This window comes from Carassius carassius, chromosome 31 (genome assembly GCF_963082965.1).
Source record: "Carassius carassius chromosome 31, fCarCar2.1, whole genome shotgun sequence".
NCBI lineage: Eukaryota > Metazoa > Chordata > Actinopteri > Cypriniformes > Cyprinidae > Carassius > Carassius carassius.
In genome coordinates, this window is record NC_081785.1 from 27,230,822 (window position 1) to 27,243,129 (window position 12,308).

A 12,308-nucleotide genomic window follows, 5' to 3' on the forward strand; every position below is an offset into this window, starting at 1 on the left:
AGGATTTCTTAGCAGTGCAAAACACAGCTATCCATTTTAAATACACATTGCACAGAATAAGATTTTCAATAAAGTAAATAATAATAAATGAACATGTTAAGCATATCTAGATGCTCCCAGTTTAGCATTTTAAAAATACAGTAACACATCCCTTGCTGATATGCACGAGTCAAACTATCTGAAATAACGCATTCTCATATATATATATATATATATATATATATATATATATATATATATATATATATATATATATATATATATATATATATATATATATATATATATATATATATATAAATCACTGATTAAAAATCCATCACTGTTGTGACTGTACATTACATTAGCAATAATTCCCAAAATTATAAATCTCACAATGCCTGTCAAAAACATATTTCTCCTCTCTCTATATATATATATATATATATATATATATATATATATACATATATATATATATATATATATATATATAAAACATTATTATTTTGGGGTAAAATATGACCTGGACATTTTTGTGGTAGGATTCGTTTAAATACAGTCATGCTGTACGACTACACATAATCTAGTTACTCTAAAATACTTCATGTAGAAAGATCATAAATTATAAAGCTTTGGCGTGGATGAAATTAATGCTTTAAACACTGCCAGTGGATACACAATAAGTTTGCAAGTTGTCCTCTGTGCACCTGTGTGTACAGCAGCATGAGATACGACAGACTGTAATTTCGTGTCAGTGTACAGACTGTGGTGTGCCGATAATTCTGCATTTAATTAGGGATGTCAGCGTTGTTGTTGCGGTTGCCGTATTCATGGTGGATGATCAGAAGCACCACCCCCAGGAAGAAACAGACGGAGCCCACGGTGATGTAGGCAATGCCCAGGAAAGGGTTCTTCCCTCCCATCCAGGAGATCGTGCTGAGGATCATGCGCTTGCGGCCGTCAAAGCTGTGCAGTGGGTAACCTGGGTTCACATTATTAAAGAATCTTTTCGAATTATTTCAACATCTGTTCCCTTTCAAACATATTTTAACAGTTGTATTTTTCCATTTATTTCATTAAGGAATCATAAAGGAATGACATTCTGTCATCTTCTACTCACCTTCATGTTGTTCCAAACCTGTATGAATTTCTTTATTCAGCTGAATGTAAAAGAAGTGGCACTCACTGACTTTCATAATATTTTTTTTCCATGCTACTGAAGTCAGTGGGAACCAGCAACTGTTTGGTTACCAACATTCTTCAAAATGTCTTCTTTTGTGTTCTGCAGAAAAATAAATTCATACAGGTTTGGAACAACCCGTAGGTTCAGTAAAACACGGCAGAATTTTCATTTTGGGGTGAATTGTCCCTTTAAGGCAAGACTCCACCAGGTGAATAGAGTAAAAAAAAAATTAACCAAGAGATATATACTTTCCAAGTTGAATGTTTACATTAAAATTAGCAATTTTTGAAATACCGTTTAAATACGAAAATTAGGCATAGTCTATTTAAGTATGCACTAATTCACATATTTCTATAAAGCCAGGCTCAAAATTGTTTGATTTTGTTGACAAAGTAGTCAAAGGTTTTTACAGATGGGATTATTTAGGAATAAAATGTAGGTGATATAGTTGAACAGAACTTATTTAAAAACTAGGTCTGCACGACAAATCGCATTTGATTGTCATGCGCATCTCATCAGTAAAGCCGGTTCTGCGAACTATAGCCCTGTGTATTAAATGCCGCTCCATCTGAAAGCGTGTGCTGGAGATTTACTACTAATCACAGAACATGCTTTACTGGCGAGATGTGCGTGACAATCACATGCAAATTGTAAAATCACAGCTCTAGTAGAGCCCTAGTTTTTTTCAAATCTTGCGATTCTGCCTTTATAACACGCAATTTATAACACTCAAAACTGTGAGATATAAAGTCAGAATTGCGAAATATAAACTCGCAGGTATGAGAACAAAAAGAAAGTCTCAATTACGAGATATACAGTTGCAATTCTGAGTTTTTTTCTCTTAAATCTCACACTTCAGACTTCATAACTCACAATTTTTACTTTATAACTCGAAACTGCAAGTCTGAATTGAGAGGTAAAAAGTCGCAATTACCATGTTTTATCTTTTATTTAGTGGTGGAAATGGGCTTCCATAGGAAAGTCTCACAGCCTTTATATATACGACTTTTTTTACATATCTAATTTATATATATCTACAGACATTAATAGATATAGTGCAATAACAAAAACACTAAAGAGTGATTTTGGATGTTTTCTTACCACTGAAAAGCCACAAAAAAAGCCACAAAGACCAAAACCCAAAAATTCCCCAGTGCATTAAAAAGTTTTTGTCTGTAATGTCTTAAGTTATAAACGTGAAAGCTGGTTAAGATGTTAATCTCATAGATCCTTTTTTTTTTTACAGAGGCTACACTGAAGAAAAAAAAAATAATTGGTGTATGATTTATGTTTAAACTATTTTCACTCAGAAATTTTTAGTAAACTTCTCAAATAATTGCAAAGAAACAGCAAGTAAAATTTTTATTAAAAGGTTACATTTTGAAATTGAAAAAACGAAATCATATTTTCTTGTAAAATATATTCCTATTATAATTTTTGTAGATTTTTTTCAGCATACATGTGATAATTTATGAATTTGATAATAAACACTTCTTAAAAAATGCAATAACCCAAAATCCAGTAAACCTGAGCATTATAATTAGAGTCTTCATTTTGGTCATGCACTTCTCAAGGACACTGTAGGTCACGTCCAGGCTGTAGTTTCCCGGCGGTAATGTAGGGGTCATGTTGTCCTTCTTCTGAATGATGCGGTAGAGTTTTCTGAAGGTGGGGAGAGCAGCGGTTCTCATCCACATGATGAAATCCTCATTGATGAAACCGTTGTTCTCTGAACCAGATGGGTCCAGCTCATAAACGGGTTTGCTCCAGTTTACCGGTTTACTTGTATCTGTGATGACGTCAACACTGGTTAGCAATATTACAGACTGAAAGACTATTATATCTGACAAATCAGACTTTATGACTCATAATGATAGGTAAAAATTTATAGCCTGAATGCACTGTAAGTCGCTTTGGATAAAAGTGCCTGCTAAATGCATTAATTTAATTTAATTTAATTTAATTTAATTTAATTTAATTTAATTTAATTTAATTTAATTTAATTTAATTTAATTTAATTTAATTTCATAACAGAGTACAACACAGTAAGAATATGAAGGAATTAACACATCAGAGGCAATTATTCAGAGGCTCAAACTGAGAAACAAATTTGCAATTTGGTTATATTTATATGACCAAAAAGTAAGATTAAATTCTGATGCTTGAAATGTAATTCAATGAGATCTTTATAACTGTATAGCAGATACTTACATGAAATGATGTAAATTAGTCATCACTATATATCACTCTATATCTACGAGAAAGATGATATTTAAATGCTTAGATTTATGATCAAAACATAATGCAATGCAATAAAATAATGACTGTCTTCTTTTTCTTTTCTTTTTTTAAGTAACCTGAGGAATTTACATCCTTTGAAGGTCTAAGTTAGGCCGATTGTTCAGATGAAATTAAAATTCCTGATGTGCTGTGCTTCTATGGCTGCACATTTGGATCAAAATTTTGTGGTTACGTGTTAATAAAGCTATATAATAATAATTATTATTATTGTTATTTTATTACTACAATATTTTTTTTAAAATATGTATATTTTAATATTTAATAATAATATTAATAATAGTTATCACTACTGTAAAAAATATTTAACAATGTTTAAAACTAATAGAATTTTAAATATTTTTCATATTTAAATATTTAAGAAAATAATAATAATCAGCATAATTTTACATCACAACTGTAAAATTACAATAATACCATTTATGTCTTTTAAGTCTTAACTTCTTCATTTACAAACTTTATACTGAACCTTTGACAGAAATCTGGTGGCAGCCTTTAAAGCTTCTCTTCTGTTGACAAGTTTTAATAGTTTGTGATTTTAATATCCATGTTGATAATGAAAAAGATGCATTGGGATCAGCATTTATAGACATTCTGAACTCTATTGGTGTTAGACAACACGTTTCAGGACCTACTCATTGTCGAAATCATACTCTAGATTTAATACTGTCACATGGAATTGATGTTGATGGTGTTGAAATTATGCAGCCAAGTGATGATATCTCAGATCATTATTTAGTTTTGTGCAAACTTTATATAGCCTTTAAATGGGGTGGTGTTGGCGCAGTGAATAAGACACATGCCTTTGGCGTGAGAGACCCGGGTTCAAATCCACTGTGTGACACCAATGTGTCCCTGAGCAAGTGTCACTTAACCCCTAGTTGCTCCAGAGGCGTGCGACCTCTGACATATATAGCAATTGTAAGTCACTTTGGATAAAAGCGTCAGATAAATGTAAATATAGCCAAAATTGTAAATTCTACTTCTTGTTATAAGTATGGAAGAACCATCACTTCTACCACAAAAGACTTTTTAAGTTATCTTCCTGATGTATCCAAATTCCTTAGCATATCCAAAACCTCAGAACAACTTGATGATGTAACAGAAACTATGGACTCTCTCTTTTCTAGCACTTTAAATACAGTTGCTCCTTTACGCTTAAGGAAGGTTAAGGAAACCAGTCTGACACCATGGTATAATGAGCATACTCGCACCCTAAAGAGAGCAGCCCAAAAAATGGAGCGCAGCTGGAAGAAAACAAAACTAGAGGTATTTCGTATTGCTTGGCATTAAAAACTGCTAGATCCAATTACTTTTCTTCTCTTTTAGAAGAAAACAAACATAACCCCAGGTATTTATTCAATACAGTGGCTAAATTAAAAAAATAAAGCCTCAACAAGTGTTGACATTTCCCAACACCACAGCAGTAATGACTTTATGAACTTTACTTCTAAAATCGATACTATTAGAGATAAAATTGCAACCATTCAGCCGTCAGCTACAGTATCGCATCAGACAGTGCACTATAGACCCCCTGAGGAACAGTTCCACTCATTCTCTACTATAGGAGAGGAAGAATTGTATAAACTTGTTAAATCATCTAAACCAACAACATGTATGTTAGACCCTATGCCATCTAAGCTCCTTAAAGAGGTGCTTCCAGAAGGCATAGATCCTCTTCTGACTATTATTCATTCCTCATTGTATATATGTCCCCAAAACCTTCAAATTGGCTGTTATTAAGCCTCTCATCAAAAAATCACAACTTGACCCCAAAGAACTAGTTAATTATAGACCAATCTCGAATCTCCCTTTTCTGTCCAAGATACTAGAAAAGGTGGTATCCTTACAATTATATTCCTTCTTAGAAAAAAATGGTATATGTGAGGATTTCCAGTCAGGCTTTAGACCGTATCATAGTACTGAGACTGCTCTCCTTAGAGTTACAAATGATCTGCTCTTATCATCTGATCGTGGGTGTATCTCTCTATTAGTTTTATTGGATCTTAGTGCTGCGTTTGACACAATTGACCACAACATTCTTTTGCATAGACTTGAACACTTTGTTGGCATTAATGGAAGTGCATTAGCATGGTTTAAATCATACTTATATGACCGCCATCAGTTCGTAGCAGTGAATGAAGATGTATCCTATCGATCACAAGTGCAGTATGGAGTACCTCAAGGCTCAGTACTAGGGCGCTACTCTTCACGCTTTATATGTTACCCTTGGGAGATATCATCAGGAAACATGGTGTTAGCTTTCACTGTTATGCTGATGATACTCAGCTCTATATTTCTTCGCGGCCCGGTGAAACACACCAATTTGAAAAACTAATGGATTGCATAGTCGATATAAAAAACTGGATGACGAGTAATTTCTTACTGCTAAATTCTGAAAAAACAGAGGTGTTAATTATAGGACCTAAAAACTCTGCTTGTAATAACCTAGAACACTGTCTAAGACTTGATGGCTGCTCTGTCAATTCTTCGTCATCAGTTAGGAACCTAGGTGTGCTATTCGATCGCAATCTTTCCTTAGAAAGCCACGTTTCTAGCATTTGTAAAACTGCATTTTTCCATCTCAAAAATATATCTAAATTACGGCCTATGCTCTCAATGTCAAATGCAGAAATGTTAATCCATGCATTTATGACCTCAAGGTTAGATTATTGTAATGCTTTATTGGATGGTTGTTCTGCATGTTTAGTAAACAAACTACAGCTAGTCCAAAATGCAGCAGCAAGAGTTCTTACTAGAACCAGGAAGTATGACCATATTAGCCCGGTCCTGTCAACACTGCACTGGCTCCCTATCAAACATTGTATAGATTTTAAAATATTGCTTATTACTTATAAAACCCTGAATGGTTTAGCACCTCAGTATTTGAATGAGCTCCTTTTACATTATAATCCTCTACGTCCGCTACGTTCTCAAAACTCAGGCAATTTGATAATACCTAGAATATCAAAATCAACTGCAGGCGGCAGATCCTTTTCCTATTTGGTGCCAAACTCTGGAATAACCTACCTAACATTGTTTGGGAGGCAGACACACTCTTGCAATTTAAATCTAGATTAAAGACCCATCTCTTTAACCTGGCTTACACATAACATACTAATATGCTTTTAATATCCAAATCCGTTAAACGATTTTTAGACTGCATTAATTAGGTAAACCGGAACCGGGAACACTTTCCATAACACCCAATGTACTTGCTACATCATTAGAAGAATGGCATCTATGCTAATATTTGTCTGTTTCTCTCTTATTCCGAGGTCACCGTAGCCACCAGATCCAGTCTGTGTCCAGATCAGAGGGTCACTGCAGTCACCCGGATCCAGTACGTATCCAGACCAGATGGTGGATCAGCACCTAGAAAGGACCTCTACATCCCTGAGGGACAGCAGAGACCTAGGACAACTGAGCCCCAGATACAGATCCCCTGTAAAGACCTTGTCTCAGATGACCACCGGGACAAGACCACAAGAAACAGATGATTCTTCTGCACAATCAGACTTTGCTGCAGCCTGGAATTGAACTGCTGGTTTCGTCTGGTCAGAGGAGAACTGGCCCCCCAACTGAGCCTGGTTTCTCCCAAGGTTTTTTTCTCCATTCTGTCACCTGAAGTTTCGGTTCCTTGCCAGGAGTGGTTATGAACAAAGGTGAAGTTTCTCCATGTCTGGAGAGCATCAGCGCGGATCATTTCAGAAAGATAACAGATATAACACCAGCATTAAAAACTTTTTAAAATAAGTTGAGTTCAAAAATCACTCTTACTGAGCAGCGAGTGTTTGAAATAACTTGATCCATGTGGGTTATAATCACTAAACAAGGCAGAAATATTCATAAGCGATGTAAAAGACTATGCACGCTAAACATTAACACTACCATAGTAAATATGGTAAATGCAACCACTTGGAGAAATCAGACGTCAGCTTCTTATTCTCTATCACAATTGTGTATTTATTTACTAACATATTTCATCTGTCATCTTGTCTGAGAGTTTAGCTCCACGTAGCATAGCCTTTCATCAAAATATAATAGCCTAATGATTTTTGTTCGGTAGCTTTTATAAAAATAGAGAGTCTGCGCTGCGGATCATTTCAGGAAGCTAACAGCTATAACACCAGCAATAAACATTTTTTTTTTTTTTTTTATAAATTGAGCTCAAAACTCACTTTCATTCAGCAGGAGTCTTTGCAATAACTTGATCTGATGTAAATTATAATTACCATACAAGGCAGAAATATTTATAAACGATGCAAAAGACTGTGCACGCTAAACATTAACATTACCATAGTAAACATGGTAAATATGACCGCTTGAAGAAATCAGATGTCAGCTTCTTATTCTCTATCACAATCGTGTAATTATTTAGTAACTTATATTATCTGTCATTAGTCTCGTCTCAAGAGTTTAGTTCCACGTAGCCTATCATAGAAATATAATAATGTTTTATGTTCGGGAGCTTTTATCAAAATAGAGATATTATCATTCATTCTAAATGTGACTACAAATAAACAGAAACAGACTCGACTGAATAAGCAGGCTATTTTCATAAGCTTTAAAAATAAATAAATAAAATATAAATACATTTATATCTGTGTGATAGAGTCCTGATAAATTAATTCGTATTCTATAGTAAAACATCGATGCTTTTGAATTTAAATATTTAACAAAGCATGCAAACAAACGGCCACTTTTATCATGTTCATTTTGTGATTGCGCTAGTTCCAGTGACTTATTTCTTAGTTTGCTGATAACTTCTCTTTGTTGGTGAAATGAAGGGGTTTCGTGAGAGACTTTGCTTCTGGGAGTCAAAGTCAAAGTCACCTTTATTTATATAGCGCTTTAAACAAAATACATTGCGTCAAAGCAACTGAACAACATTCATTAGGAAAACAGTGTCAATAATGCAAAATGATAGTTAAAGGCAGTTCATCATTAAATTCAGTGATGTCATCTCTGTTCAGTTAAATAGTGTCTATGCATTTATTTGCAATCAAGTCAACGATATCGCTGTAGATGAAGTGACCCCAACTAAACTCCATCGGTGACAGAATGGAGAAAAAAATCTTGGGAGAAACCAGGCTCAGTTGGGGGGCCTGTTCTCCTCTGACCGGACGAAACCAGTAGTTCAATTCCAGGCTGCAGCAAAGTCAGATTGTGCAGAAGAATCATCTGTTTCCTGTGGTCTTGTCCTGGTGCTCCTCTGAGACAAGGTCTTTACAGGGGATCTGTATCTGGGGCTCTAGTTGTCCTGGTCTCCGCTGTCTTTCAGGGATGTAGAGGTCCTTTCTAGGTGCTGATCCACCATCTGGTCTTGATACGTACTGGATCCGGGTGACTGCAGTGACCCTATGATCTGGACACAGACTGGATCTGGTGGCCACGATGACCTCGGAACAAGAGAGGAACAGACAAATATTAGCGTAGATGCCATTCTTCTAATAATGTAGCAAGTACATAGGGTGTTATGGGAAGTGTTTCCGGTGCCGGTTTACCTAATTGATGCAGCCTAAAAATCCTTTAATGGATTTGGATATTAAAAGCATATTAGTATGTTATGTGTATGCCAGGTTAAAGAGATGGGTCTTTATCTAGATTTAAACTGCAAGAGTGTGTCTGCCTCCCGAACAATGTTAGGTAGATTAGAGAGGCGTGTAAAGGGCGCGTTTTAGTGACGCACAGCGTACTTCAGGCCCTGACTGTGGAAACGCTGTGCTATTCTGGCCTCGGTGCTACTGGCCCGAGGCTAGGAGCCCCGTCCGGCCCGTTTTAAGCCCTGGCTCGCACTGGCCCGACAGTGGAAATGCGGCTATTTATTCTGGTGCCGAAGCCAGCTTCCTGGACTACAGCACTGCTAAGGGCTGGGGTGTTCCTGCTATTCCTCTTTCTTCTCCTGTCACTGTCTCTGTTAACACTTCCCATAACACCCGATGTACTTGCTACATTATTAGAAGAATGGCATCTACGCTAATATTAGTCTGTTTCTCTCTTATTCCGAGGTCACCGTAGCCACCAGATCCAGTCTGTATCCAGATCAGAGGGTCACTGCAGTCACCCAGATCCAGTACGTATCCAGACCAGATGGTGGATCAGCACCTAGAAAGGACCTCTACTGCCCTGAAAGACAGTGACCACCAGGACAAGACCACAAGAAACAGATTATTCTTCTGCACAATCTGACTTTGCTGCAGCCTGGAATTGAACTGCTGGCTTCGTCTAGTCAGGGGAAAACTGGCCCCCCAACTGAGCCTGGTTTATCCCAAGGTTTTTTTTCTCCATTTTGTCACCGATGGAGTTTCGGTTCAGATCTCAAATGGCAATTCATTGTTGAGATGGATGCATCTGAGGCTGGGGTCAGCGTAGTCTTGTCCCAGCGTTCTTGTTAGGATAGGAAGGTGCACCCCTGTGCATATTTTTCCCATCGCCTTAACCCCGCAGAATGAAATTACGACATTGGCAACCTTGAGCTGCTGGCGGTGAGGTTGGCCTTGGGTGAGTGGCGTCACTGGTTAGAGGGGTCAACGCTGCCCTTCTTGGTTTGGATGGATGAACTTGGAGTATGTCTGTTCAACCTAGAGGCTGAGTCCGCGCCAGGCTCACTGGGCACTCTTCTTTGATCTTTGATTCTTTGATTTGACTTCATCCTTTCATACCGGCCTGGTTCTAAGAACGTTAAGCCCGATACTCTATCCCGTCAGTTCGAGCGATCGGGAGAGGAGGCCCCTGCTGTGGCTATACTCCCTGAGAGAGTGTTGGTAGGGGTTCTCTCCTGGTACCTCGAGCGGCGGGTGGAGGAGGCCGGATGAGGGGAGGAAGTACCAGTCAAGTGTCCGGCGGGTCGATTGTTCGTGCCGGCAGCGCTACGCCCTGAGTTCCTTCAGTGGGGTAATGAGTCTAGGATCGCCTGCCATACAGGAGTCAGGAGACCTCTGGCTGCCATCCGCCAGTGATTTTGGTGGCCCTCAATGGGCCAGGATGTCAGGCAGTTTGTATTGGCTTGCTCCGTTTGTGCCCCTTTCGAGAGGTTATACTGTTATTCTCACGGTGGTAGATCCTTTCTCTTAGGCCGTTCATTTTATTCCCCTACCCAAACTCCCGTCTGCCAAGGAGACAGCCCACCTGGTAATTGACCATGTCTTCCGAATCCATGGTCTTCCGTTGGACGTGGTCTCTGAAAGGAGTCCCCAGTTTGTCTCCCATTTTTGGCAAGAATTTTGTTGGCAGATTGGGGCCTCTACGAGTCTGTCATCAGGTTTTCATCCCCAGACCAACGGCCAGTGTAAGCGGACCAATCAGGATCTCGAGCGAGTTCTCCACTGCCTGGCATCCCACAATCCTGCCTCTTGGCGCCAACAGCTCACTTGGATTGAGAATTCCCATAATACTCTTCCAGTAGCATCCACTGTTTTGTCACCCTTTGAATGTTCTGCTGGTTACCTACCTCCTTTATTTCCCTCTCAGGAACCCAATGCTGCAGTGCTGTCTGCTCTAGCTTTTGTCCGGAGATGTCATAGTGTCTGGAGGAAGGCTAGAAAGGCCCTGATCCATGCCACCAGACGGACCAAGACAGCAGCTGATCGCCACCGGATACCGGCCCCCCGTTATGTCTGTGGTCAGAATGTATGGCTGTCTACCAAGGACCTGCCTCTCAAGGCAGTCTCTCGCAAGTTGGCACCCAGGTTCATTGGTCCATACCAGATCACCAAGGTCCTTAATCCAGTTGCGATACGGCTCAAGATGCCTCCCTTTCTTGGTCAGGTGCACCCTGTTTTTCATGTATCCAGGGTTAAGCCTGTTTTCAGGTCCTCCCTTAATGCCAACATTTCATCCCTTTATCTTGAAAAAGACAGTTATCAACAAGTGTCTAAATGGGACTTCAGAGGTTGTTGGGTTGTTGGAAATTAAATACACCACTCCGAACAGGTTAAGCCTCATTGTGTTCATAATTGTGCTCTTCCAAACTATTCTGACTCAAATTTTATTTTTTAATTATTTTTTAATAAAGACTAAATGTGTTGTCGGAAGATAAATCAGGATGATGCTAACTTACCGTTGGCCCACAAAAATATGTAATTATTACTGCACCATTTGTCCTGTATTAAAGGCAACACTGCTGCCAAACCCCAAGTCTCCTTCCCTATTTCATTCCCGAGAAAAAGTCCATGTGTCTTGCATATAAAACAACTTCAGAAAGTGGCAAACATTAATTTTGACAGTAGACTTAAATGTAAACAGGTATGTTATTTGTTCAGTGCTCTCAGCCCTTCCCTCCACCCTGCAGGGCTCCATTAATGACTTTTATGGGCATTAATGGCTGTTTTTTCAGGTCAGTGTGCATGGCTTTATTCTCACTATTTGTTTCCATTTAAACTCCTGTAGTGTTTCCCAAAGCTCCAGGCACAGCTTTTCCGGCTTTTATCCCCCGAGACATTTGAATATGACTGAGCCCTCATTGTGTTTCTTAAAGAATAGTTTAATAGTATCCCCTATGGTTTACATGAGACACCCACTGAGAGTGTAGGTCTGGCTGGTGCTTTAGTGACCAGCGTGATGGTGATGCTGCTCATCGCTTTTCTAGATGTTGATTTGCTGGCAGTCACACAGTGTGGTGAGTGTAGCACAGTTTCAGTAGAAACTTTATTACAGTCAGATGATACGGCAGTAGATTTTACCATGACGACTGAGCCATGATCAGTGGTCTTCTTGAACTTTGATCCTAAGTGAATGTGAATCTTACTGTCTTCTGTGGTAATGACATTAGCATTTGATTTCCTGATAGATGTGGGGACCATTCGTTTTTTTGGGGGGGTCTCCTTAAATACAGCTCTACCTG

At 38.4% G+C, this 12,308-nt stretch overlaps 1 protein-coding gene across 1 annotated transcript; it reads right to left on the reverse strand.

Moving 5' to 3' along the window:
* Nucleotides 1-770: 770 nt before the first annotated feature.
* On the reverse strand, nucleotides 771-12,150 carry LOC132111954 (cell cycle control protein 50A-like). Its single transcript, XM_059519556.1, has 3 exons — nucleotides 11,973-12,150; nucleotides 2,745-2,954; nucleotides 771-964 (listed from the first exon to the last, which is right to left on the reverse strand). Exons 1-3 carry the CDS (start codon nucleotides 12,148-12,150, stop codon nucleotides 771-773), a joined length of 582 nt encoding a protein of 193 aa, XP_059375539.1.
* Nucleotides 12,151-12,308: the final 158 nt, after the last annotated feature.

Bases quoted from the DNA above. Each gene is read 5' to 3' on its own strand.
- LOC132111954 (XM_059519556.1), bottom strand. From the start codon at position 12,150: ATGGTAAAATCTACTGCCGTATCATCTGACTGTAATAAAGTTTCTACT. The intron at 2,955-11,972 runs GTAAACCATAGG...ACGTCATCACAG, and splicing joins ACTCTCAGTGGGTGTCTCAT to ATACAAGTAAACCGGTAAAC. The intron at 965-2,744 runs GTGTCCTTGAGA...ATGTGAACCCAG, and splicing joins CAGCCTGGACGTGACCTACA to GTTACCCACTGCACAGCTTT.